Raw genomic sequence first — 26,821 nt, 5'->3', positions numbered from 1 at the left:
TGGGTTGTAATTATCTGTCTGTGCCTGTCTCCCACAGATCAAGAATTATTAAATGGCATAACTGGTTGACCTCAAGTCTTCTTAACTGTTCTCAATGTGCATCCCAACCCTGTGGAGGGGTGTAGCAGCCTTCTTTTGGGCTGCTTCCAAAAGTATTTCAGAACTTGACCTTTTTCAGAATGTAAACAGGCCCAGATGAATTTCCACCTACAAGAGGAGAGCCAGAGAAACCTGATACACCTGCTCTCCCAAGCTGATTTCTTTTTCACCCACCTATTTGGCTAAAAGGAATGTGTCTGTTCAAGTCTAAATAAGGAACTATCTTTTTCCTAAGTTAAAATAGTTTTATTTCAAGGCCTTTAGCAAATAGTAGCTTTCAAAATAAACTGGAGGATGGCCGGGCGCAGTGGCTTACACCTGTAATCCCAGCACTTTGGGAGGCTGAGGCCAGGAGATCACTTGAGATCAGGAGTTCAAAACCAGCCTGGCCAACATGACGAAACCCTATCTCTACTAAAAATACAAAAATTAGCTGAGCACAAGCCTGCAATTCCAGCTATTCAGGAGGCTGAGGCAGGAGAATCACTTGAACCCAGGAGGCGGAGGTTGCAGTGAGCCGAGATCGTGCCACTGCACTCCAGCCTGGGCAACAGAGTGAGTGAGACTCCATCTCAAAAAATAAATAAATAAATAAACAAATAAAACCAGAGGGACAGGGGGTATTGCCATAAGAGACAGATGTGAGCAAGATTGATATATATCTAGAATTAGAATTTTACTGTGGAAAGTGGTTTGAGAGCCCTTACTTCTGATGAGAAAACTGAGGCCCAGGGAGCCAGAATGAAGTGGTGTATCCAATATGTCACACTAAAGCAACGGCAGAGCGTATATTGGAACCTAGGTGTCCTGCCTGTAGGAACAGTGATTGGTCCTCTCTGCTGATCTTTCTCAGAGCTTTCTTGAGAAGATGTTGCTATCCTCTATGAGTATGTACTGCAAGCAGACAAGGCAACTCTTCTCTGTAACCCTGGGCAATTATCTGTAGACAAAGGGCAGTGGGGAGTCAGCAACCCTTTAATAAGGGCCTTGGGACTACTCTGTGCATTCAAAGAGCTCTCAGTCTAGTGAGGGAAACACAGATTATTATAGAATATTTGAGAGTTGCTATGGTAGAGCCAGGTTATCTCTTCCTAGTTGTGAGGATTTATGACATTTTATTGAAAGAAATCAGTTGAAGCTTAAGACCAAAAAGGAAAATGGGAGAAAGAATGAGAGATGAAAGCTATATCAGGCAGAGGAAACAGAACCCACTCCAGCCATTTTAAGCAGAGAGAAGTTTAATATAGAATATTAAGGTACTTTAAGTCATTAGAAGGTCTAGAGGAGTGGGCTTTAGGCTAAACTTTCAGGAGGAAACCACTAAATCTTTTAAGTTCAGAATGCAGTGCCAAAACTGAAATCTAAGAATCAGAAGCTCTTGTCATCGCCATTGCCACAGGGCCTCTCTCCACCCAGGGACCAAACGCTAGATCAGAAAACACAATGTCTCTACATCATCATCCTTGTTATTAGCAAAAGCAGAAGGAAAAGGAAGATGTCCTCTGCCTCCCGCCCTCCAGATCTTTTGTGAGGGCATCTGATTGGCAGAGGCCAATTTGCATCCATACCCTAGCTGCAAAAGAGTCCAAGAAATGTAGCTTTTAACCCTTCCAATCTGTACAATAGAGAGGAATACAATGCAATAAAAGTAGGCGGGAGTAGATGCTCCACAAGTCAATCCGCATAAATACTGTTCAGTTTCACTAAAACTTTTAAGAAGATAGCTCACTGGTTACTACTATTTTATTAACCTTTCCCTGTTCTTTCAAAAATACGCTTGTAACTCCTACTGCTTTCCTTGATTAGCCTTAAAAAATGTTTTTTTTAATAGCTTGTAAACTGGTTTGGCCAAGTTGTAGCCAGAGGTTGTTTTGTTTTGTTGTTTTGCTCCTCATAGAGTTCTTCTCTATATCTTTAATGCTTTCCCTGTTCTAAGGCTCCTCTGCTTCTTGGTTCAGCCTTTTTCCAGGTCCTGCTTTGTTGGCAACTTGCACATGCCTCAGTTCTCTCCTGCTTTGTGGACGCCACTAGATCTTCCTTCCAAGGCTAGCATCTCTCTTCAGTTCTCCTTCCCAAGCCTCCTCACAAAATCTCCATTCTCTTTTCTCTTCCCATCACGCAGTTTCTTTCTTTATTAATTATTTCCAGTACAAATGACTGAAAAAGTAATGTCATCTGGTCTGGTTTTGTGCCCTGGGTGCTAGAAGTCACAAGATTAAATAATAAGCATGTCAATTTTTTAACAAAGATTTGGGAACAGAAATGCTGTTTTTCATTTATACATTTCAGATACAAATATAGTTGTATTATGGAATATAATATAAAACCTTCATGAATTGCTAAAATAAAAGACAAGCCTGCTAGATGTTATGCTTATTATAGTTGTTTCAAGGCAACCGGGACTCCTGCACTTCAGAGTTTAATGTTTATTCTTCTCTGAATCATTGTTACTTTGGTGGGAAAGTTTGAAAAGAATTGGTCTAATGGAAATTCTTTAGTTTGAGGAAAACATATCAAAGCAAAGCTATAGCTACTTTTCTTCCCCTGAAAGAAATTTTAAGTTGGAATCTCTGAGGGTATAAAGTTCAGTGATTCCACCTAGGGAGGCTTGTCAGAGTAGATGGTACTAGAACCTATCTTTTAAAGACTACTTGTTAAATATTAAACTGCATGTAGAGAGGAATAAAATCAGCAGTTCCTGAGTGTTAATTTGTTCATCAGAATGCTTTCTGTCCAGAGGGACAGACTGAGGCCCCTGGAGGAGTACTTACTGAAAGGAGCAGCGAGATGGAGAAAAGGGTGGAGCCTCAAAGATGAACTTCACCTACAGGACAAGTGGGAGTATGGATTTGGAGAATTCTGAGCTAGACAATTAGAAAGAAGACAACCCAGTTAGAATACACATACAGAATCTGTTCCCTGGAGCATGTCGATTATGTTTAGGACATAGTTTATTCCTTTCTGCTCTGCTCATCTCTTTTCCTTCATCTGTAATCCTGACATTCATAGCATTTTAGAGCTGAAAGTGATCTCATGAAATATATAGTCTATGTTTTGTAAAGTGTCTATCATTCAGTGCTGTCCAAAAGAACTTTCTACTATGATGGAAATGTTCTGTGGGTTCAGTGTCCAGTATGGTAGCCACTAGCCCCATGTGGCTATTGAGCACTTGAAATATGGCTAGTGCAACCAAGGAAGTAAATTTTTTATCTTTAGTCTTAATGAATTTAAAGGTGAATAGCCACACGTGGCTCGTGGCTTATCTTCCTGTACAGCTCAGTTAGACTATCTAGTATCATCAGCCGTCTGCATTTTACACTGTCCTAAGACAGAATAACTTGACCAAGTCTCCCACATTGGAAACCTGATCTTGTAAAAATTAACATTAGGTATTCTCACCAGCACCAAGTATTTTACATTTGTTAACCCCATAGTAGAGGCAATATAGGAGACATTTTAGAGCATGGACTCTGGAGCCAGAATGCTTGAATTGGACTCTCAGTTCTACCATTTAATAAATATGTGACCAACTAATTAATTTTTCAGTACCCTAATTTTTAGAAATCTGTATGATAGAAATAATAATGATAGAAATCTATATGATAGAAATAATCTATATGATAGAAATAGCTATCTTACACGGTTGTTGTAAGGATTAAATGAGTTTATATATATGAAGTACGTAGAACAGTGCCTGGCACACAGTAAGTGATATATAAGTGTTACTTACTCTTAGTATTTGTCTTAATTCTTACAATATCTTTGGAAGTGTAAGTATAATATGCCCAGTTTTACAGTTGAAGAAGCTATGGCCTAGATACTTCTTGCCCAAAATCACATAGCACATTTATGGCAGAGCTGATATTTGGTCATCTGACTCTTAGGTTCAGGACTCCTTGTAGTTCTATCTTATCTTTTGCCTCTCAACACAGTATTTTCCATCTTCCCACAAAGTACAGGACATGAGAGAAGTCACTTCTTTTTGGGGAATATTTATGAACTGAGTCTTAAAAAGACAGGGTAGTAGCAGAAAGGTCACCGAAACATTTCATCCATTGATTGATTGATTGATTGATTGATTGACACAGTCTCACTCTGTCCCCCAGACTGGAGTACAGTGGTGCAATCTCAGCTCACTGCAGCCTCTGCCTCCCAGACTCAAGAGATCCTCTCACCTCCTGAGTAGCTGGGACTACAGGCATGTGCCACCATGCTTGGTTAATTTTTTTTTTATATACATGGGATCTCACTGTATTGCCCAGGCTGGTCTTGAATTCCTGCGCTCAAGCTGTCCTCCTACCTTGGCCTCCCAATGTGCTGGGATTACAGGCTTGAGCCACCACACCCAGCCTGAAAACATTTCAGACACAGGGGGATAGCTTGAACAAAAACCCCATAGGTAGAAGAGGGCCAGGAATAGTCCTGCTTGTGCCTGTATAATCTGAGGCTTCTTGTGTACCCTAAAGTACAGTCACTCCACTGTATTCTATTTCAGGGAGCCCCTTGACAGAGCGGAAAGTATCGATACCCAGTTGTTGTGTATCCTTTGCAACAGCCGATGAATCATCTCCTGTATACACCCAAGTGGTTGAAAACACAGATTCCCCCATCTGGAATTTTCAACAGCAGTCAAGGTTTGTGTTATCTGTTTGTTCATCAGCCTTCCAGAATCTGCTTTTTGTTCCAGGACACAAAGTCAGAGCAAGGAATATAACCAACGCGATTTTTGAGCAGACCTGGAAAATGCTTTTGTTATCCCAGCAATTATTTAATCCTAGTGTTTATGAATTCACAGCAAGCAGTGGTTTAAAGGTTTTGTTTTAATGTTTTTAACTCTTCTCAGTATGCTCAAAAATTATTCAGTGAGAGGACCTCTCTGTTTTAGGCACTTGGAATTAAAGATGATTAAGATACTTCATGCAGTTGAGGAGTGCATGGTCTTACCTGGGAAAAAATATCAATAACAAATTACCATCAAGCTGGGTGTGGTAACACATGCCTATAATCCCAGCTACTGGGGGAGGGGAGGGGTGGCAATGTGGGATGGTAGAGATAAGGTGGGAGGATCACTTGAGCCCAGGAGTTTGAGACCAGCCTGGGCAATATAGTAAGACACTGTCTCAAAAAAAAAAAAAAAAAAATTACAATAAGGAGAAATAAGAAGGGGATGCTGGTAGAGCTCAGAAAAAAAGATTATTTAGGACAACCTAGAAGTTCAGGGAAGGCTTCATAAATAAGACACCTCAGCTAAATATTGAAGAATGTATATAAGTTATCCAGGTGAATAAGAGTTGGAAAGATATTCCGAACAAAGAGAACTAATCTCAGAAAATGCTGTGGATTTTCATCCTTGGAAAAGACTTCTGGTGTAGTGGAAAGACCCTGGGCATTTGAACCAGAGACACTTGGCCTCCAACTCCATCTCTGTAATTTACTGACTGTGTGGTCAAGTTACATAACATCTGTGAGCCACAGATTCCTCTGTAAAGTGAGGGTCATTTTTATAAGGTCATTGTGAGGTCCAAATTAGATGACATTTAGGGCCTTATGGTACAAAGCAGGTATACAACAAATGTTAGGTCTCCTTTGGGAGGCTCAAAAATAGGAGGTAAAGTCCTGTCAGGCACTGTGCAGTGCCACTCAGATTTTATTAGGACAAAGAGGGCTAATTAAATGTGAGGGGGCTGGCATAGGAAACCAAGAATTAAACTTTATTAAATGTGATGCAATGTTATGATAATAGTAACAAAATCATTATTAGAAGTTATACTGTATCACCCTGTATAAAGTTTAATTCTTGTCCACCAACACTAGCCATACCCATGGTGTCTGGTCTTCTGTTTTTTCACAGTGTTTGTGTACTTTAATTGAGTCTCAGCAGTTGGTCACATGCTCAGTGTTTTGTAATTTGAGAGGCTCGCCTGAGTCAGGAGCTAGAACTGCAGTGAAAACTCAGTGCTGTATATGGTGAGCTACTGGAAATCATAGAAATTCTGGCCATCAGAGTACTTCATATAAAATATCAAATCCTCCCCAAAAGGCAGGAAACCAGAGGACTGAGCTTCTAAGTGGAGGTGATTTGTTCATTCACAACCTAAAAACCTAACGTAATTACAAAACTTCACAAAGTTGATGAAGGGACATGAGCAATCTCCTGATTTCATCTCTTCACTTTACAGTTGAGGAGACTGTGGCCCAGGGAGGCTACATAGTCTGTTGGTAACAGAGGCAGGATTGGAAGAAAAATGAATAATGGCACTATTTACAATTCCCTTATCACAAAATTGTTTCCTTTGATCTTCATAGCAACTTGCAGGTCGGTAGTATTATCCCATTTAACAGGTAAGAGAACCAGGCCTGGAAGAAGCTAAGTGCATGGCCAGAGTCGCTCAGGTGATAATAGTAGAGCTACAATTCAGAGGTGAGTCTTTTGACTCCCAGCTAGAATTAGAATCTCTGACCAGTCCTTGTTTCACTTTAGACCGTGCCTCTCATTGGTCTGGAAGTAGGCTCTCTTCACTTCCCCAGTGGTGTTTGGGGAATGAAATCAAGCCTCTTGGTTTTCTCTAGATCTCCTTCTTGCTTACCTGGAGCCTTAGCACCTGGTTTGGAAATTTCCAAAGCTTTGTCACTTAAAACTGTATTTTATATAATATATAAATGTATTGGAGGTGTTCAGTGGATTTCACTTCAGCTTCTTTATCTGGTATGAAAGTTAGGCATTTTCTTACTTTGTTGCCTTGCCTCTGCATGGTATAGTGTTGAGGTCAGGCAAGCCAGGGTTCAAATCCCAGGCCTACTACTTACTTACTCTTCAGTGACCTCAAGCAAACCATTTTACTTCTCTGAGCCCAATCTTATCATCTATAAAATAAGGATAATAATGTCCCTGTTACAGGCTTTTGTGCAGATTAAATGTATATGAAACACTTGGTGCCATGCCTGGCCCAAGGTAGGCACTCAGTAAATGTTCTTTTCCTCCTCTTCCCTTCTCACCATTCTCTCATTCTAAGGCATAAGCAGAATCTTTACCCATTCCAATAAAACTCTTAAATGCATGTTGAGGAACTCCTCTGTCTTAGGGAAACTTTGGGAGTGGTGGGGAGGAAATGTTGTGTTAGGGAAGCCTGTTTTCAAGTCTTGGCAAGTTAATTCACCTCTCTGAGCTTCCATCCCCTCATTTTAACTGTGAAGATAAAAATATATCCTAGAAGATGGCTAAGAAGATGAAATAGTGTTGGGAAAGTGCTTTGCAAATTACAAGATATTCTTCAAATCTAAGTTTTATACTACAGAAAGTTCCTATACACTTAGTTTACAGTGGTTGTTTTTCTTAATAGGCTATCAAAAGAGCTGCTTCTGGACCCACAACAAACCCTGGTCTTCAAAGTTTGGCATAAAGGAGGTACGAACTCTGTTAAAAGAATATCTGCTTGCTTGTAAAAATAAGCTCACATCCTGTTGACAATTTACCATTCCTTTTTTTTTTTTTTTTTTTTTAAACGAAGTGAAGCACTCCCGATGGTGCTGGGAATGCAGATATGTGGTAGAGGGTAATCCCCCAGAAGGCCACATTATTCTCCTGTAAAAAAAAAAAAAAAAAGTGAATTGTCAACAGGATTTTTTTTTTTTTTTTTTTAGCAAGATCTTGCTCTGTCACCTGGGCTGGAGTGCAGTGGCGTGATCATCTCAGTCTCCTGAGTAGCAGGGACCACAAAGCGCGCACCACCATGCCTAGCTAATTTTGTTTTTTTTTTTTTTTTTTGAGATGGAGTCTTGTTCTGTCGCCCAAGCTGGAGTGCAGTGCCGCGATCTCTGCTCACTACAAGCTCCGCCTTCCAGGTTCACACCCTTCTGCCTCAGCCCGCTGAGTAGCTGGGACTACAGGCGCCCGCCACCATGCCCCGCTAATTTTTATATTTTTGGTAGAGATGGGGTTTCAGTGTGTTAGCCAGGATGGTCTCAATCTCCTGACCTCGTGATCCACCCGCCTTGGCCTCCCAAGGTGCTGGGATTACAGGCGTGAGCCACCACACCCAGCCGCTAATTATTTTTTGTACAGACAAGGTCTCACTGTGTTGCCAGGCTGATCTCTAACTCCTGGGCTCAAGCAGTCTTCCTGCCTCAGCCTCCCAAAGTGCTGAGACCACAGGCGTGAGCCACCATACCTGGCCTATTCTCCTACAGAATTCAAGTACTTAAAAATTATATAATTTTGTTTGACTACCTGGTTAGTGAAGAAATCCAAGTATGTTTGAGTCTTTCCTGTTGTATCTGTCAACCATCATAATGTACAGCCTGCCACATACAAGTGGTTTCTCCCCACTTTTGTATGATGATGTTAAGCCTTCTGTTGACTCTGGCTTATTAACCAAGACCCTTGCATTATCAGGTAGTACACAAGACAAGAGTCTAACCACATATTTTTTCTTATTTTTAAGAACCTTCCCAAGAGGGATGTGCTGATATTATGGTCTTTCGACCCAGTTTTATTAAGAGGCATAACACAGCAACATTAAGAGCCTTGACTCTGAAGCCAGGTTCTTCAGATTCAAATGCCAGTTCTGCCCCTTACTGTAGCAGTGTGACCTTGGGTAAATGACTTCTCTGTGCCTATTTCCATATCTGTAAAATTGAGGCTACTTCATAGGTAGTATTATTATCATAGGGTTTTTGGAGAATTAAGCCTGACACTTAGTAAATACCATATCAGTTTTTGTTGTTTTTATTAACGAGCAGTAATGTGCTAAGAACTTTACAAACATCTCTGATTCTTGATGGTAAAAATAAAATTAGTCTAATTTTATAGCTGTAAAAGCTGAAGGCCAAGGAAGTTTAGTGGCTTGACTAAGGGCATGTCACTATGAATTGGTGGAGCCAATATTTGAACCCAGTTCTTACTGGTTGTACAGCCTTCACTGTTTGTCCTTACCATGCTAGTAAGATTGGAAAACTTGGAAAATTGAGGTAGTGCGGACGTCTAACCATCTCACAGCTTAGAAAATTTTGTCTCACTAAATCTCTCCTCTAAGTGTAGCTCCTTTAGGATTCCAGCTAGGCCCTGATTTCCAAATCTTCATTTGTTTTGAGTCGCCTACACAGCCTACAGAGTCACAGTTTTTTGTTTGCCAGTGGTGATTTTTGGAGCTAACCTCAAACCCTAATAAAGACCCGAGAGAAATCAGAACGTAAAGGGAATTTACTGACCTTTCTCTCCGCCTGTGCTCCTGTTGGTGAGTGCTGCTGTGAGTCCCTTGTTTTGATGATGAGTTCTATGTTGCTGCTTTGGATTCACTTAGTTCCTCCACTGCTACCCAACCTCGTAAATACAGCAAGAGCTGATCATAACTCACTTTTCTCTGAATCAACACAAGGAATTCTTGCTCTATTTAGCTGAGCTCCACCCTCCTTTCTAGGCTTTTTCTCTCTTCTCTCTAAAGTACCACAGAGATTCTCAAGCAAACCAGGGTTCACAATTCAGCACTTATTTTAGCAGGAAAAAGAGAATAAACTTTGGTCTTATGCAGACCTGGGTTCAAATCTTGGCTCTGCTATTTACTATAATAACTCTGTGGCCTGAATTAAATCACTTTACCTCTTTCCTGTTATCTTTCTTATTTATAAAGTTAGAATAATAGTATTGGCCTTGCAGGATTTGTGAGGATTTGAGATAATATATGTAAAGTACTTGGCACATAATTGTTGCTTAATAAATGGAGCTATTTTTATTATTATGTCTACTATGTGTCAGGTACTATGCTAGGACTATTGGAGTATAGAGAATAAAATACATTCCCTATCTTCCAGGACTTCAAGAGGGTCTCAGTAAGATCTGGTCATAAATGAAAGTGAGGAAAATGCCTAGACAACACTGACCACCACTCAGTGTATGTAGATGTCTCTCTCCCCTTAACCTATTTATGCCTAGTGTTCCATTATAGGAATGCTAAGCTTGTGGGAGTTATTTATATCCTACTGCTCGAGGTCATTACCAAGGTCTGATTTTTTATAAAAAAATGTGCAAACTCCAGCATGAATGGGTTAATTCTATTGTTTCCACACAAACTCAACAAATCTAGTATAGAAAATACTGAAATCCAACCAAGCTGTGTTCAGCAGAGCTTCTATTCTGTCAGGCACCATGCTAAGTACTAGGGATACAAAGATAAAAATAAAACAGGCATGGTCCCTTGTCCTCACAGAGCTCACAGTCAGTGTGGGACATAAAAAGTACAGTATAGTATGATTAGGCAAATATAGGGTACTCTGATAGGAGACGTCTTACCCAGACTTAGGATGTCAGAGGAGGCTTCCTGGAGCACACCTGAGCTGAGGAATGAAGGGTCAGGACTTACTGTAGTTAGAGGGGAAAACAAATACAAAGCCTCAAGTCAAGAAAGAGTTGAGGGAAGTTCTCAATGACTAGAACATTAACTGCAAATGGAGAATGGCAGATTGTCCTGTTAATCCGATGTTAAATTTAACTCTTCCAAGCCATTCCTTTTCTCCATGATCTGCTTAGCCAAAGCACTCCTCAAGTATGTTTAAGATGTACTACCTTCATTTTAGGCAGAACCCTCCATCATACTTCATCCCCAGTGGGTAAGAATTACTTGAACCCCACTCTGGGGAATACAGCTTCAAGTGTTTATAGAATCAAAAATTTTCCAAGTTGAAGGGGATCTTTTTTTTTTCTTTTTTGAGACAGGATCACTTTGTTTCCCAGGGTGGAGTACAATGGTAGGATTATGCTCACTGCAGCTGTGAACTCCTGAGCCCAAGGTCCTCCCACCTCAGCTTCCTAAGTAGCTGGGACTACCGGCATGCACCACTATACCCCACAATTTTTTTTTTTTAGAGATAGGGTCATGCAATGTTGCCCAGACTGGTCTCGAACTCTTGACCTTAAGCCGCCCTCCCTCCTCAACCTCCCAAAGTGCTGGGGTTACAGGCATGAGCCACCTGCTCAACCAAAGGGGATATTGAATCTGGTTCAATACTTCTCATTTTATGTGTGTGGCTGAGGCTCAGGGAGTTAGAGGAATGTGTTTTCCAGTCAAAGCCATACCTAGATTTGCTATTGTGGCACACTGCTCCTTTGTCCCGCTCTAGGTTGGCCAGTTTACTTGTGTTTTCAGTGAATATCAAGTTTTTCATGCAGGAAGATGTTATGCCAGGTATGGACAGCGTAGGGAACATAGTGTTAATACCTTTTCTCATCTTTTAGCTAGGTTCGAGTCTAAAGGACAGCAAGCTGTCCAAACAAATGTTATGCAGTATGTGATGAATTTAGCATCATCAGGAATGTGCCCAAGGAACTGTGGGAACTTCACGATTACTCCTCTGGAAAATTTGCATTCCTCTATTTATTAAGCAATTTATGGACCTATAGTTGTGTCAGTGTTCGGTAGATCCAGCCTTTGATTTCACTGTACAGAATGGAGCCTGTGTAAAATAGAAATTCATGTAGTGACAGAGGCCTGTTTGTCCCCAGCTACTTCATGTCAGAAATGAGGAATAAGTAGCAAAGAAAATGAGAATGAAGGTCATTGCATGGTAGCTTGTCCAATAAAAAGAGAATCTTCTCAGTCATTAAGGGCAGCCCCCTTACCATATAGAGAAGAGCCTGAGCCCAGGCTCATTTTGCACCCTAAACTGGTCTCCAGGGAGTTATTTGTCTTTCCTTTTTAATTTGCATTACTTTGCTCTTAATTACATATAATACATATGTAGAAAATTTGGAAAATACAGAGAAGTAGAAATAGGAAAATGCAAATCTCTCATAATTCCATAATTGCAAGACATACTGTCCTGAGAAAAATCACTGAGACATGATAGCCTAGGAAAAATAAGTTCTTAAGTTTAGTGTTATTTTCTAATTGCCTATATCAAGAGGACCAGCTAGGTGGGGTGGCTCACATGTGTAATTCCAACACTTTGGGAAGCCAGTGCAGGAGGATCACTTGAGGCTGGGGGTTCAAGACTACCTGGGCAACATAGTGAGACTGCGTCTCAACAAAAAAATTAAATTAAAAATTAGCTGGGCATGGTGATGTGTGCCTATAGTCCTAGCTATTTGGGAGGCTGAAGAAGGAGGATCGCTTGAGTTTGGGAGTTTGAGGCTGCAGTGAACTATGATCATGCTACTGCACTGCAACCTGGACATCAGAGTGAGACTCCATCTCTTTGAAAAAAAGAGAAAGAATGAAGTGCAAGCCTGCCAGCTTTTTCCCACCATACAGAAAGGGAATTCCTAACAGGAAGGCAGGCTTTGGTTGCCAGTCTCTCTCAACTTCATTATCTGTCTTCTCCGATGGCTTTGGGATCACTGAACTCCTCTATCCCCTGAATCAGCTTCTCTGTGTGCAGCCTCTAATCTCAGTGGCAGGACATACCTAGCCACATTGCCCAGCTTTTCTCTTTCCCCTACAGATGAAGAGAGGGTGATTGGCTTTGCCTCAGTGGACCTCTCCCCACTTCTCTCTGGTTTCCAGTTTGTCTGTGGCTGGTACAACATCACGGACTTCAGTGGAGAGTGCCAGGGGCAGATAAAAGTTGCTGTCTCCCCTTTGGAGAGTTTGATACACTTCAAAGAAGAAAGGCAAGCAAGGCGTGGAGTAGAGACCTCAAAATCACTGGTATGTATGGAGAGTCACATCCCTAACCATTAAGAATTGTACTGACGTATAAGAACATTCTTTACTTATGTTTGGCCCTTTCCAGCTTATAGAATACATTATATACTATTTGTGTCTCGTAACAACCTCCTGACCTTTTGGGGTGATGAAAATGTTCTGGAATTAGTTGTGATGGTTGCATAACTTTGAATACACTGAAAACCAGTGAATTGAGCTTTTTAAAAGGATGAATTGTATAATATATTAGTTATAGCTCAGTTTTCAAATAAAACAAGATTGTCATATAGAATCTGAAACTATATAAGTTGACTTGTTTTTCAACTCTGTTACACTGATATCATTAGTCTTTCAATTAAAAAAATAATTGAAAGAATGCGAAGAGGGAAATTGATGATGGTATGCATAGACAAATCTTTCAAGGAGTTTAACTGTAAGAGAAAGAAGAATTTCCCAGACTATCAAAAATACGAGAGCTCTATCAAGGCAAAGACTATGTTTTTTATTCATCTCTCTGTCTCTCGTGCCTGGCCCAGGGTCTGGCACAGAGTGGTCATCCATAAATACTGAATGAAAGCATGCATAAGAAAACAGAGTTCATTGGTTCCTATATAGGAAGGTCCTTTCTTCAGCCCAACCCTGGTAGTCCTAAGACAAGAAATTTCACAGCCAGATTATCCTCATATGTAGGGTAAGTATAAAATAATATCCATCCAGGCATTTACAGTGTATTAATAGCTGGAGGAACAAGAGCATAAATATAGATAAAGCAACTGAAAAGTAATCTGATAGCATAGTCTGTAAAATGGGGATAATAATACTACTTGCCTCATAAGATTATAAATGAGAAAATGTATGTAAATTGTTTAGCACAGTGTTTAACACAAAGTATTCAGTAAATTAAATGCACACAATAAATTTTACAAATTTATTTACATACTGCTTTGTTACAAATGGTTTTATGGTGACAAGTGTACCATTTTTCTTGTTGTGTTTACAGATCCCAATATACAGTCCCTTTTCCTTCCCTGCCTCTGATATGTATGCTGCATTCTCCAGCCACATGGCAAGGCAGACCCTAGACCAACTTGCTCATGCCTCCTCAAAGGAGCTTGATTTCTCCTCTCCTGGGAGGTGAGTGAATTCTTGATGATGAGAAGAAATTGGGTTAAAAAATGGAAGTGTGTGAACTGGCTTATCATTTCTCTCTTTCCTTTATTAGAGGAAAAAACAAGACAGGGTAAGAGCTTTGTTCATCACAGCTCCAAAAACCCCAAGATCCTATGAAAACAAAGTTTTTATGAGATAGGAGCTAGAATATGTATGCTTTCAGAAGGGCCACTTCAGTACAAGGGATAAGTTTCTGTTATCCTCCAAGGTCTTTAACCTTTATCCCTAAAGTCAGTCATCAGCTATGTGAGGAATACATCTTCTTTCCCCTCCTAAAACTACATGCCAGTTTATTTTACAAAAAGCAACTGGTCCATCCTTTTCACTAAGCCAGGCTTGAACATGCATATGGCCTCAGGGCTACAGCATGTTCCATCCTGTACAAGGGCAGGGTCTAAGAGGAAGGTTGCTACTTTTCCTTCTACCTCTTTGCAGGCCCTAGTACCATTTGGCACCCTCCTCTGCCTACACCAGAGTCTCTCCTATGTCTTTCTCTTCAGCTCAGGGAAAGGGCAAGAAATCTTCCTCTACAGCAGCCCTTCCTACAAGAGCAGTTCCTGAGCAGACCCTATTATTCCAAGAAGACACTTATATCATGTAACCACTCTAAGGCCCAGTTCAGGGCTACATAGTTTTCTACTTGATCACGATGTGAAGAGCTCCTCTGTCCTCTGTACAAAGAGAGCTATGTATCTGTCAATTCCTAGATCCCAGATTTTAGATAATTCCTTTGTTATATCTTTTATAAGTGTCACTTTGACCATAGCCAATCAGTGGGACACATGGGTAGGATGAGGGTATCTCTAGTGCCCACTCTTTAGTAATTTTAAAAGCTAAAAGTTTAATGGTTTGCCTTTTGTCCACATAAAGATGTCCCTGTTACCACTTCAGAAGGGCCACATCAAAATGTCATATTATTTACAGATAGCCATTTAAGGCTAGGCTATAATTCCCTCTCTGACCATCTTGCCAGAGATCCAGCTCTTCCTGACCCTGCCCTGCTCAAGGGACAGGGTGGTGAAGTGGGCTGTAAGGTCAGACAGATCTGGAATCCTATCCTGACTTTACCACTTACTAGCTACATGTGACCTGAGGCTAATTACTTTAGTTTTCTGAGCTTTAGCTTTCTAATTTGTTAGATGAAAATAATATAGTACCTCAAGGGCTGTTATGAAGAGTAAATGAGAATAGAAATAACTCACTTTCATATGGACTTTATATACATTAGCTCACTGGGTTTTCACAGCAGCCTTAAGAGAGAGGTTTTATTACTAATAATACATGCAAAATGCCTAGAACAGCAGTTTCCAAACTTTCTTGTCTTTGTGCTTTATTTGTAATAACCAAAAATTGTAAACAACTCAGGTGTCCATCAACAAAGAGGTGAACAAATAACCAAATTGTGGTATATCCATACAATGAAATATTAATACTACTCAAAAATAAAAAGAAATGCATTATTGATAGACAACAAAATGAATATCAAAATAATTATGCTGAGGAAGAGAAGCTAGATGAAAAAGAGTACATTGGACCAGCCATGGTGACTCAGGCCTTTAATCTCAATGCTTTAGGAAGCTGAGATGGGAGGATCGCTTGAGGCCAGGAGTTTAAGACGATCCTGGGCAACATAGTGAGACCCCGTCTCCACAGAAACATTTTAAAATTTGCCTGCCTGTAGTCCTAGCTACTTAGGAGGTTGAGACAGGAGGCTCACTTGAGCCCAGGTACTTAAGGGTGCAGTGAGCTATGATCGCACCACTGCACTCCAGCCTGAGTGACAGAGCGAGAACCCATCTCTTAAAAAAAATAAAAAGTACATTGTTTGTGATTCCATTTATATAAAATCCTAGAAAATGCATCCTAACCTATACTGACAGAAAGCAAATCAGTGGTTGCCTAGGGACAAGGCAGGGTGGATAAGGAGGAAAGGAGGAAGGAATTGCAAAAGACAAGAAGAAACTTTTGGAGGTGGTAGATGTATTCATTATCTCGTGGTAGTGGTTTCTTTGGATGTATACATGTGTTAAAATTCATCAAATTGTATTCTTTAAATGCATAAAGTTTATTTTATATCAGTTACACATTTATAAAGCAGTGGTTCTCAAATATTTTCACTTTAAAACCCTTTCATACTATTAAAAATTAGTGATGACCCAAACAGGTTTGTTTATGTGGGTTATATCTATCAATTTTTACTGTATTAGAAATTGAAACAGAAACTTTTAAAACGTGATAAGCAAAATCAATTTTATTTCTATATACCAACAATGAATAACCAAAAATGAAATTGAGGCTGGGTGTGGTCTCTTGTGCCTGTAATTCCAGCACTTTGGGAGGCCAAGGTGAGAGGATTGCTTGAGCTCAGGAGTTCGAGACCAGCCTGGGCAACAAAGTGAAACCCTAGCTCTACAAAAAATCGAAAAAATTAGCCAGGCATAGTGGTGCACGCCTGCAGTCCCAGCTACTCGGGAGACTGAAGCAGGACAATTGCTTGAGCCCAGGAGGTCGAGGCTACAGTGAGCCACGTTCATGCCACTGCACTCCAGCCTAGGCAACAGAGTAAGACCCTGTCTGCCAAAAAAAAAAAAAATTGAAAAAGGTCTAAACGAAATGAAAGACATCCCATATTTATGGATTAAGAGATAATATTGTTATGATGGCAATATTCTCCACATTCATCTACAGATTCAACCCAATCCCTATCAAAATTCCTGCTGGCTTTGTGGAAATGGACAAGCTGATCTTAAAATTAATATGGAAATTCAAGGCACACAAAATAGGCAAAACAACCTTGAAAAAGAACAGAGTCCCTGATTCCAAAGCTTACTACAATGCTACTGTAAGCAAAACAGTACTGGAATGAGGATAGAAATATAAATCAGTGGAATTGAATTGATAATCGCAAAATAGACCCAGGTGTCTGTGATAAACTAATTTTCAACAAGGATACCAAAACTCTTTAATGAGGACAGAATAGTCTTTTCTATAAATGGTGCTGGAACAACTGGATATCCACATTCAAGTGATTGAAGTTGGACCCCTTCCTCATACCATACACAAAAATTAACTTCAAATAGGTCACATATCTAAATGTAAAAACTAAAACTATAAAACTCTTCCTAGGAAGCAGAGGAGTAAATCTTCATGAGCTTGGATTAGACAATGATTCCTTAGGAAATGACACCAAAAGCACAAGCAACAAAAGAAAAAAATTAGATTCATCAAAATTAAAAACTCTTATAGCCATTAAAAAAAAAAAAAAGAACAAAATCACGTTCTTTGCAGCAACATGGATGCAACTGGAGGCCATTATCCTAAGCAAATTACCACAAGAACAGAAAACCAAAAACCACATGTTCTCCCTTATAAGTGGCAGCTAAGCATTGGGTACTCACGGACATAAAAAATGTCAACAAAAGAAACTAGGGACTACTAAAGGAAGGAGAAAGGGAGGAGGACAAAAGTTGAAAAACTAACTGTTGGGTAATATGCTTAGTACCTGGGTGATGGGATCATTCGAACCCCAAACCTCAGCATCCTGCACATATACCACGGATCTAAAATACAAATTGATATTATAAAAATAAATAAAATCTTAAAACTAGGAATTTTTACACTGCAAGTGACACCATCAAGGAAGTGAAAAGACATGCCATAGAATGGGAGAAAATATTTGCAAGTTACAGATTTCTTTTTTTTTTTTTTTTTTGAGACGGACTCTTGCTCTGTCACCAGGCTGCAGTGCAGTGGCGTGATCTCAGCCCACTGCAACCTCCACCTCCCGGGTTCAAGTGATTCTCCTGCCTCAGCCTTCTGAGTAGCTGGGACTACAGGGGCACACCACCACACCGGCTAATTTTTGTATTTTTAGTAGAGACGGGGTTTCACCATATTGGCCACTATGGTCTCGATCTCTTGACCTTGTGATCCACCCACCTTGGCCTCCCAAAGTGCTAGGATTACACGTGTGAGCCACCGTGCCCGGCCAGTTATAGATCTTATATCTAGAACATATAAAGGGGACTGGGTGCAGTGGCTCACACCTGTAATCCCAGCACTTGGGGAGGCTGAGGTGGGAGGATCACTTGAACTCAGAAGGTCAAGGCCATGTTATTATTTTTTATAGAGATGGGCAACATAGTGAGAGCCCATCTCCACAAAAAATTGAAAAACTAGTCGGACTTGGTGGTGCACATCTGTAGTCTAAGCAACTTAGGAGGCTGAGGTGGGAGGATCACTTGAGCCCAGGAGGTTAAGGCTGCATTGAGCCATGCACTCCAACGTGGGAGACAAAGTGAGACCCTGTCTCAAAATAATATCTAGAATATATAAAGAACTCTTACAACTCAATAATAAAAAGCAAATAACCAGTTTAAAATGGGCAAAGGATTTGAATAGACATTTCTTCAAAAAAGATATACAAATGGCCAATAATCACAGTAAAAGATGCAAATCAAAACCACAATAAGGTGCCACTTTATATCCACTAGGGTGACTGTATTAATAAAAAAAAAAAAAAAGATTTCTCAAGCCTTAGGAAGGGGTAGATAAATTGCTGGTGGGATAGTAAAATGCTGCAGGTGCATTGGAAAATAATCTGGCAGTTCCTTAAAAGGTTAAACATGGAGTAACCTTATGACCCAGTAATTCTACTTCTAGTTATATACCCAAAAGAAATGAAAACAGATGTCCACACAAAAACTTGTACACTTACGTTTATAGCAGCATTATTCCTAATAACCAAAAAGTAGAAGCAACTCATGCCCATCAACTGAGGAGTAGATATTTATTCAGCTGCAAAAAGGAATGAAAGACTGATACATGCTGTACTATAGATGAAGCTTGAAAACATTATGCTAAATGAAAGAAGCCAGTCACCAAAAAACACATATTATATGATTCCATTCATATGCAATATCCAGAATGGGCAAACCTATTGAAGCAGAAAATAAATTAGTAGTTGCCTAGGACCAGGAAATGTGGAATAGTTCTAATGGTTATGAAGTTGTTTTGTGAGTGGTAAAAATGTTCTAAAACTGATTGTGGTAACACTTATGTAACTCTTCTTATACTAAAAACCATTGAGTAATACACTTCAAATAGGTGAATTATGTGGCATGTGAATTATATCTCAATAAAGCTGTGAATTAAAAAAAGAAGATTTTTGGAGTCATGTTCTTGAATATCATGCTCAGGAATTTGGGATTTGTTGAAAAGCCAAAGCTAGAAAGGCATGATGGTAATTACATGGCCTAATATATGTTGAATGCTTACATCAGGGCTTGGCGTATAATAAGGATGCCAAATATATTGTTGTTATTGTTGTTCTTGTTATTACTACTTCAGATTTATGGTTTTTGGTTTTGGGAGGCTTTTTTTTTTTTTTTTAAAGACAGAGTCTCACTCTGTCGCCCAGGCTGGAGTGCAGTGGCATGATTTCAGCTCACTGCAACCTCCACCTCCCAGGTTCAAGTGATTCTCCTGCCTCAGCCTATAGCATAGCTGGGATTACAGGCACCTGCCACCACACCCAGCTAATTTTTGTATTTTTAGTAGGGACAGGGTTTCATCATATTGGCCAGGCTGGTCTCAAATTTCTGGCCTTAAGTGAACCACCTGCCTCGGCATCCCAAAGTGCTGAGATTACAGGCTTGAGTCACTGCCCCCAGTCAGATTTATGTTTTAGAAAAATCACTCTGTTTATTGTGAAGAATGAATAAAAGGGGGTAGGCAAGATTGAAGACAAGATTATTTTGGAGACATTTATAATCCAAGCAAGAGATGATAAGGCCGGAACTGTGATAGTGGGGATAGATTTGCAGTTCCATTTCAGGATAGTGATTTGTTTATTGTCACGCTAGCAGTGTTCTCATTGACTGGGAATTTATTTTGCTCCCTTTTTTTTTTTTTTTTTTTTTGTGGCAGAAGTGGCACCACAAGAAACCAAGCATCACGCCATGAAGAACATGTGCAGAACATTCGCCGGTTTCATGAATCCCTGCATCTTCAGGGAGAAGCACTCTTGCCATGTGATGACAAACTGACCACATCACCTTTGTCCTCCCAAACCTCCATTCTGACTTCTCTCAGGTGAGGCTCTGCGGAGAAAAGATGCAGGAAACCATAGTGGGGCACAAGGTGAATGAGAAATGGCAATGTGCATTACTGCTTTTCCATCACCTGCCACCGCCCTAGGAACATTAGTAGAGTGCTCTTTTGCATGTTAGTATCAGGTTGGACCCTGGAGCCTCATGGGATTCCTCATAGATGAATCTGTATCAGCTTGGGACCTTTCATTCCTTCAGGGGCTCTGTTACTGATCCAGCTGTAAATGCAGGAGCTTCAGGTTATTCACCAAAACTTCATAATAACCACCCTCACATCTACACAGCCTCCCACTCTCTTTAGAACTTACAAAGCTTTGTCCTGCCCACAGTCTTTATCCTCACAACCATTGACTTCTTCCAGACCAGCCTCTGTCCTGTTAACTCTTTTCTGTTCCTTTCTTAGTTTAGTTAGCACTTGAGTCAGAATCGCTGTAAGAATTGAAAGGGCGATGATAGATCAGCTATATCAGCCCCTCGCTTGTCTAATGAAAAGCGTGGCACAGTGGAAAGGACGTGGCTTCAGAGTCAGATAGACTTGACCTCCAATCCTTGCTCTGCCCATCTCAGTGGAGGAGATAGCCATGTTGCCAAATAATTTTAATGCAGGTTAGTAAGAGCTGCAGTTTTCCTGGCCAAGAGTAGACTTTATTAGGGGAATGCCTAATATTCTGGATTGTTCCTGGAAAGATTTAAAGAAGTCACATTTGAAGTGGTCTTTGAAGGACATTTTGTGCAGAAAGAAGTTATGTCAAGGCTCAGGGGCAAGTCAAGTTTGGGGAAATGCCAGCAGTGCATGTAGGAAAAAGCTGAGCATAAGATGCAAGAAGCAAGGTGAGGTTTTTAAGAGTCAGATCATGAAGGGCCTTAAATGGGCTCCAACACCTGACCTTGCTTACCTCCTTATTCACCAGGACAACAGGCCTGAGCCACTGCGGCTCCCGGCTTTTTTTGTTTTTGTGTTTGTTTTTGTTTTTGTTTTTGTTTTTGTTTTTCTTGAGATGGGGTCTCACTCCGTCACCCATGCTGGAGTGCAGTGGTGCAATCTTGGCTTACTGCAGCCTCTGCCTCCTGGGTTCAAGCGATTCTTCTGCCTCAGCCTCCCAAGTAGCTGGGATTACAGGTCCCCATAACCACACCCAGCTAATTTTTTGTATTTTTAGTAGAGATGGGGTTTCACTATGTTGGCCAGGCTGGTCTCAAACTCCTGACCTCGTGATCCCAAAGTGCTGGGATTACAGGCGTAAGCCATGGCGCCCGTCCAAAAGACTTTATATTTGGGGGGAAAAAAAAAACCTATTCTTTTATTTTATAATGCAAACTCAGAAAAGAAACATCGACAAAATCTTTTTGGTTAATGACACAAGTTAAACATTGATCAATAGTGCTATAGACCAGCAGACCCCAACCTTTTTGGCACCAGACACTGGTTTTGTGGAAGATCATTTTTCCACAGATGGGGCAGGGTGGGGTTGGGGGGTGGGGAATGCTTTCCAGATGAAACTCTTGCACCTCCCATCATCAGTCATTATTTAGATGCTCATAAGGAGCGCACAGCCTAGATCCCTCACATGAGCAGTTCACAATAGGGTTTGTGCTCCTATGAGAATCTAATGCCGCTGCTGATCTGACAGGAGGCAGAGCTCCGGGGTAACGCTCACTTGCCCCCGCTCACCTCCTGCTGTGCAGCCCAGTTCCTAATAGGCCACAAACCAGTACCGGTCCACAGCCCAGAGGCTGGGACTTCTGTTATAGATTATGGGAAACTGCCCAAACTTATTTTACAAAGAAGTAATATGTTCAGATTCTTATTTCAGATTAGTAAAATGCTAGAGATTGTAGGCTATTTAAGTGAAATTATTGACAATTTGGTTGTATTTTATTGGGTCATCACATAACCTATTTGGAACCCACTTGAAAAAAAAAACTCCTTCACCTTCGAGTAGTTTCTCTCAACCTTGGCACTGTTGATATTCTGGCCAGATATTTTGTTTTGAGGGTCAGTTCTGTGCATTATATGATGTTTAGCTGCATCCCTGGCCTCTACCAGCTACATACAGTAGCACCCCTCTCTTTGGGTTGACTTGTGACAACCCAAAATGTCTCCAGACATTGCCAAGTGTATCCTGGGGGACAATATTGCCAGCTTGAAAAGCACTGCGCTAGGACAGTAGTTCTCAAAATTTAATGTATATCAGAATCCCATGAAGGGCTTATTACAGCACTGATTGTTAAGACCTATCCACACAGTTCCTGATTCAGTAGGTCTAGGATAAGGCTTGAGACTCTGCATTTCTAACAGGCTCAGGTGATGCTGCCATAGCTGGTCCTAGAACTAGGCTTTCAGAACTACTATCTAGAGGGATTCTTTACCAAATGGGCGTGAAACATGGTAAGATCAATTTGCATTACCTCCTTAGATTCAGAGAGCCCTTTAACAGTGCTGCATTTGAATCATAGCTATCATTTCAGGCCTTCAGAGCAAGTATTAATAAACCTGTGTTTCACAGATGAGCAAATTACAGCTTGGTGTTCGTAGGTTGATATGCCATGGTTCTACATGGTTCTACACTGGTCTAACAAGACCGGTAGGTTTGCATATTTCCCAAAGCTACCCCTCACCAAGTTACATTTATTTGCATGTTCCTCCTGCAGATGTTTATCCATGTGGCATATACCACAATATAGACACCTAAGTGATTTGGTACACACCACTGTGACTTGAGTCTTGGCCTCTAGTGATAGAATAAGGATCAACTTTGTCCTCTCATTTGGATTTTCCTCTAAGACACGCAGACTGTTTCTAACAAAAGGATAGAAAGACTTTCAGTTCATGTCACAGGTATTTGGTGTCCATGTTGTGTTGATTGTACCAGGCACATTGAGTGTACTAAGGAAGCAGAGAAATTTGAGATACATCTTCTATTCCGAGATGCCCACGGCCTACTTAGGGAAACCAAACTAACATGTAATGAGACAATTAAGGGAAAATCTAAGAAAAGGTTTGACGTGTGAAATGATGAGTGTGAGGGTGTTTAAGGGACAGGTGGTCCAACGATTTGGGATAATGGACTTTGAAAAAAAGAAATGTGAGCTGCAACCTTAAAAGTTGAATGGAATAGAAATAGAGCAGGGAGTTACTTGAACTCAGGTTCCAGTATCAGCAGAAGTATGAGGAAGGAACGAACCCAGCTGGAACAGAGCCCATCTCATATGGAAAAAGCATAAGACTTGGAGTCCCAAATTCTGAGTAGCTACATACTACTCCCTGCTCTGGACAAGCCACTTAAATTCTCTGAAACTCAAGTTGCTTATTTATAATTACTGATCTCATATGATTAGCTGAAAATTAAACAAGATGTTATGTTTAAAAGCATAAACATAAAATCCTGTGCAAGTGAAGGTTTCTTATTGGAGAATGGTAAGAATGCAGCCCTATTAAAGGCTTTTAAACAGATTTTTAAAATCATTTATTTATGTCCTTTTTATCCATTCAACATTCTTTTGTTTTGCGCCAAGCACTATGCTGGGTGCAGTAGACGTGAAGGAATCAGCCCAGAGCTCACTGTATATCAGGGGAAGTAGATGTGAAATAAATGAGTGATGTGATGGAAGAGTGCAGAAAGAACTATGGAGCACAGAAGAGGAGCCCCTAAACTAATTAAGAGAGTCAGGGAAGGCTTTTTAGAAGTTGCTTGCCTGAAGGATTAGGAATGGTTATGAGGTAGCAAAGGACAGTGTTAGCACAGAGTAGGGCTTTATTCTGTCAAAGTAAAGAGAAATAAGGACTGGAATGATGGTCAAGAATGGTTCCTTTCTGAGGAAGTGGCATTTTTGCTGGACATCATATGAGGAATTGCATTAGACAGACAAAATGGGGAGAAAGTTGTCCCCAGTAGCAGGATTGCAGTCAGAGGAGTGAAGGATGAGTTGGTGGATTGGAGAGAGAGGGCCTTAGTATATTAATAGAGCAAGTGAGAGGTATTAAGGCTTTGGCTCAAGCAGTAGTGTTCAGGTGACATAAAAGATGTTCATAATCTCCATGAATTACCCTTTTGTCTTCTTCTCCCCCTTTTGTTTATAGGAAGAATCTGAGTGAGCTTGATCAAATCCAGAGGTACTTCAGCCAGAAGCTCACCAAGCCTTTCCTACCCCTCAGCCCTCAAACTCAAACGGCCATCTCACAGCACCAGGAGAGCTGTAGGGACCATCTTGAGCCAGGTGCCAGCAGCCTAGACCCTGGGAGCCAGTGTATCCTGGAAAAATCCAATAACCTGGTGTTGCAAGTCAGCTCCTTAATCACGGGTATGATTCAGATCCTTTCTTATTGAGAAGTTATGGTCACTAGGTGCTAATTCGAAAAGCATTTGAATGTTTTCCTTTGGACAAGCCCCTATGACCAATAGAGACCAGTTGTTTTCACCCTCTTCCCTTTTTTTTTTTTTTTTGTTTTTTTTAAACCATCTTGCTTTTGAAAAGGAGGGACATAATAATATGGCACAACAACATGGGGCAATGGAAAGAGCATTGGACTGATCCAGGTCCTTGATGGGCTTCTGGTACAGACTTAGAGTCTGACTCTGAACATGTCCTTTCCCTTCTTGGACTTCAGGTTCCCCAGCCAGGAAAAGAGTGGGGTAGATTAGATGAGTGGTTCCTCAATAGCAGTTCTTGAACTTGTGCCACTCTCTGAGAAAATAATAAACAACAAGCATATTTAAAATTCTAATTATCAGAGCCCAGAAGTCTGCACTTTTTACAAGCACCCTAGATGATTCTGGATGTTAGGGGTTCATAGTCCACCCTTTGAAAAACCCCTTTGGAGCAGTGGTTCTCACTTTAGCTGTGTATTGGAATTATTGAAGGACTTTTAAAAAACCCCGTGCCCAGGCTGTACTGTAGGTCAACAGAATCTCTGAGGTGGAACCCAGGCATCAGTATTGTTTCTAACTCCCCAGGTAGTTCTAGTGTGTGGACAAGACTGAGACTGCTCTAGAGCAAGTATTGGCCAACCTGCCTGAGCACAAGAATCACCCGGGGCACTTACTGTGAAATAGAGATTCCTGGGTCCTACTCCATCCTTCTGAATCAGGATCCAGGGTCATGACCTAGAAATCTTTATCAGGCAAACTTCAGGGAACACTGGGAAATCAACTAGGTCAGCATCCTTAGACCTCACTTGATTTTGCTCGAGCAAAGTGCATAGATTCTCTACAGGGATGAAGAATTTCAATTTTCTTTCTCTAAAGGGAGAGAAAAACACCATGATTGACACTAAGTACAAACCTTCTTTCTGTCCTCTTCTTCCAGATACCTAACCTGTTTGTATCCATGGCCTCAGATAAATGCTCTGTGTTTGACTTCCACTTGCTTGGATATTTTCAGTCAAGTGTTTATTGAGCACCATCTGTGCCAGGCACTATTCTATTATTTGTCCCAGCAGGATACAGTGGTGGATGTGACAGGCATTATCTCCCTTCATCAAGCTTATATTCTATAGTCAACCAAAGAAAAATCCTCTCACAAAGAAAGTATGACAGCAAAACAGATGAAGGCTTGTTTGGAGTAGAGGTGGAAACAAATAGGGGAATCTTTATAAAGGGGCATATTAAAAGAGGAGAGAGAGGGGAATTGTGGCCAGGCACAGTGGCTCACACCTGTAATCCCAGCACTTTGAGAGGCCGAAGTGGGTGGATCACTTGAGGTCAGGAGTTCGAAACCAGCCTGGCCAACATGGCAAAACCCCATCTCTACTAAAAATACAAAAATTAGCTGTGCGTGGTGGTGCGCATCTATAATCCCAGCTACTTGGGAGTCTGAGACACGAGAATCACTTGAACCCAGGGGACAGAGGTTGCAGTGAGCCGAGATTGCTCCACTGCACCCTGGCCTAAGCAACAGAATGATACTCTGACTCAAAAAAAAAAAAAGAAGAAGAAGAATTGAAGCTGTGGGGCCTAATATTTATCCTGGAAGAAATGGGAAGTTCTCAGCAAGCAGACGACTGAATGAGAACTGGTTTTCACAAGGAGAATGAATTTAAAAAGAGAAAGATGATTAGATCGGGGAAACAATTCAAAAAAAAAAAATAATAACATAGCAAAAGCCTGCCCCTGCCTCCATTATGCCTCAGTGCGCTTCTTTTACAAAGCCATCAGACAGATGGATATGAGTGAAACTTGAGAGAGTGTTACCAAGTGGGTTTTTTTTTAAGCCAGAGCTATATGCTAGGCTGGGCCCTAGAGATACAACATGATTCAGACATATGGTTCATGCCCTGAGAAGCTTCCTGATAAGACTTGGAGTCCCAAATTCTGAGTAGCTACATACTACTCCCTGCTCTGGACAAGCCACTTAAATTCTCTGAAACTCAAGTTGCTTATTTGTAATTACTGATCTCATATGATTAGCTGAAAATTAAACAAGATAGTATGTTTAAAAGCATAACATAAACTCCTGTGCAAGTGAAGGCTTATAAGGAAGCTCACAGTCTGAGGGGGTAAACATACGATTACACAGCATCGTATTGTTAAGTGCTTCCTTATAGAACAAAGCCATATAGCAATCTTATTGAACTCATGAATCTGCAAAGGCTTCCTGAAGGAGATCCAATAGAACATGCCTTGAAGCCTTGAAGGCTGGGCAGGTCTATAAAAAACAAGAAGACTGCTCTGAGACAGAAAGCATGCTCAGGCCAAAGGATTAGGATCAACTAAACATGCTTCCCAGTGCCTATTCCTATTTACAGGTAGTAATGTTCCATTTTCATATATCTACCCATTCCTTTGAGGCCTGAAAATCATCAATGTA

General features: G+C 40.7%; 1 protein-coding gene across 11 annotated transcripts in view; it reads left to right on the top strand.

Annotated features, from left to right (window-relative positions):
* C2CD3 (C2 domain containing 3 centriole elongation regulator) overlaps positions 1-26,821 on the top strand; it is a 155,172-nt gene that overhangs the window by 106,961 nt on the left and 21,390 nt on the right. For 7 of the 11 annotated variants that reach the window (XR_012423504.1, XM_074014743.1, XM_074014742.1 and 4 more), the window contains 6 exons: positions 4,595-4,733; positions 7,440-7,504; positions 12,532-12,737; positions 13,735-13,868; positions 19,833-19,997; positions 24,096-24,316. Coding sequence is in view for 6 of the 11 variants with exons in the window: in XM_074014743.1 (XP_073870844.1) it covers positions 4,595-4,733; positions 7,440-7,504; positions 12,532-12,737; positions 13,735-13,868; positions 19,833-19,997; positions 24,096-24,316 (930 nt within the window). In the remaining 5 variants the exon portion in view is untranslated. Of the gene's footprint in view, positions 1-4,594; positions 4,734-7,439; positions 7,505-7,867; positions 9,333-12,531; positions 12,738-13,734; positions 13,869-19,832; positions 19,998-24,095; positions 24,317-26,821 lie in introns of all 11 variants that reach the window. The other 4 variants (XR_012423505.1, XR_006692000.3, XR_012423506.1 and 1 more) reach the window with 3 other exon arrangements.

The sequence above is a fragment of the Macaca fascicularis genome, chromosome 14 (assembly GCF_037993035.2).
Source record: "Macaca fascicularis isolate 582-1 chromosome 14, T2T-MFA8v1.1".
In the NCBI taxonomy this organism is placed as follows: Eukaryota; Metazoa; Chordata; class Mammalia; order Primates; family Cercopithecidae; genus Macaca; species Macaca fascicularis.
Note: the sequence above shows the minus strand (reverse complement) of the source record. Positions and strands in the feature narration are given on the sequence as shown.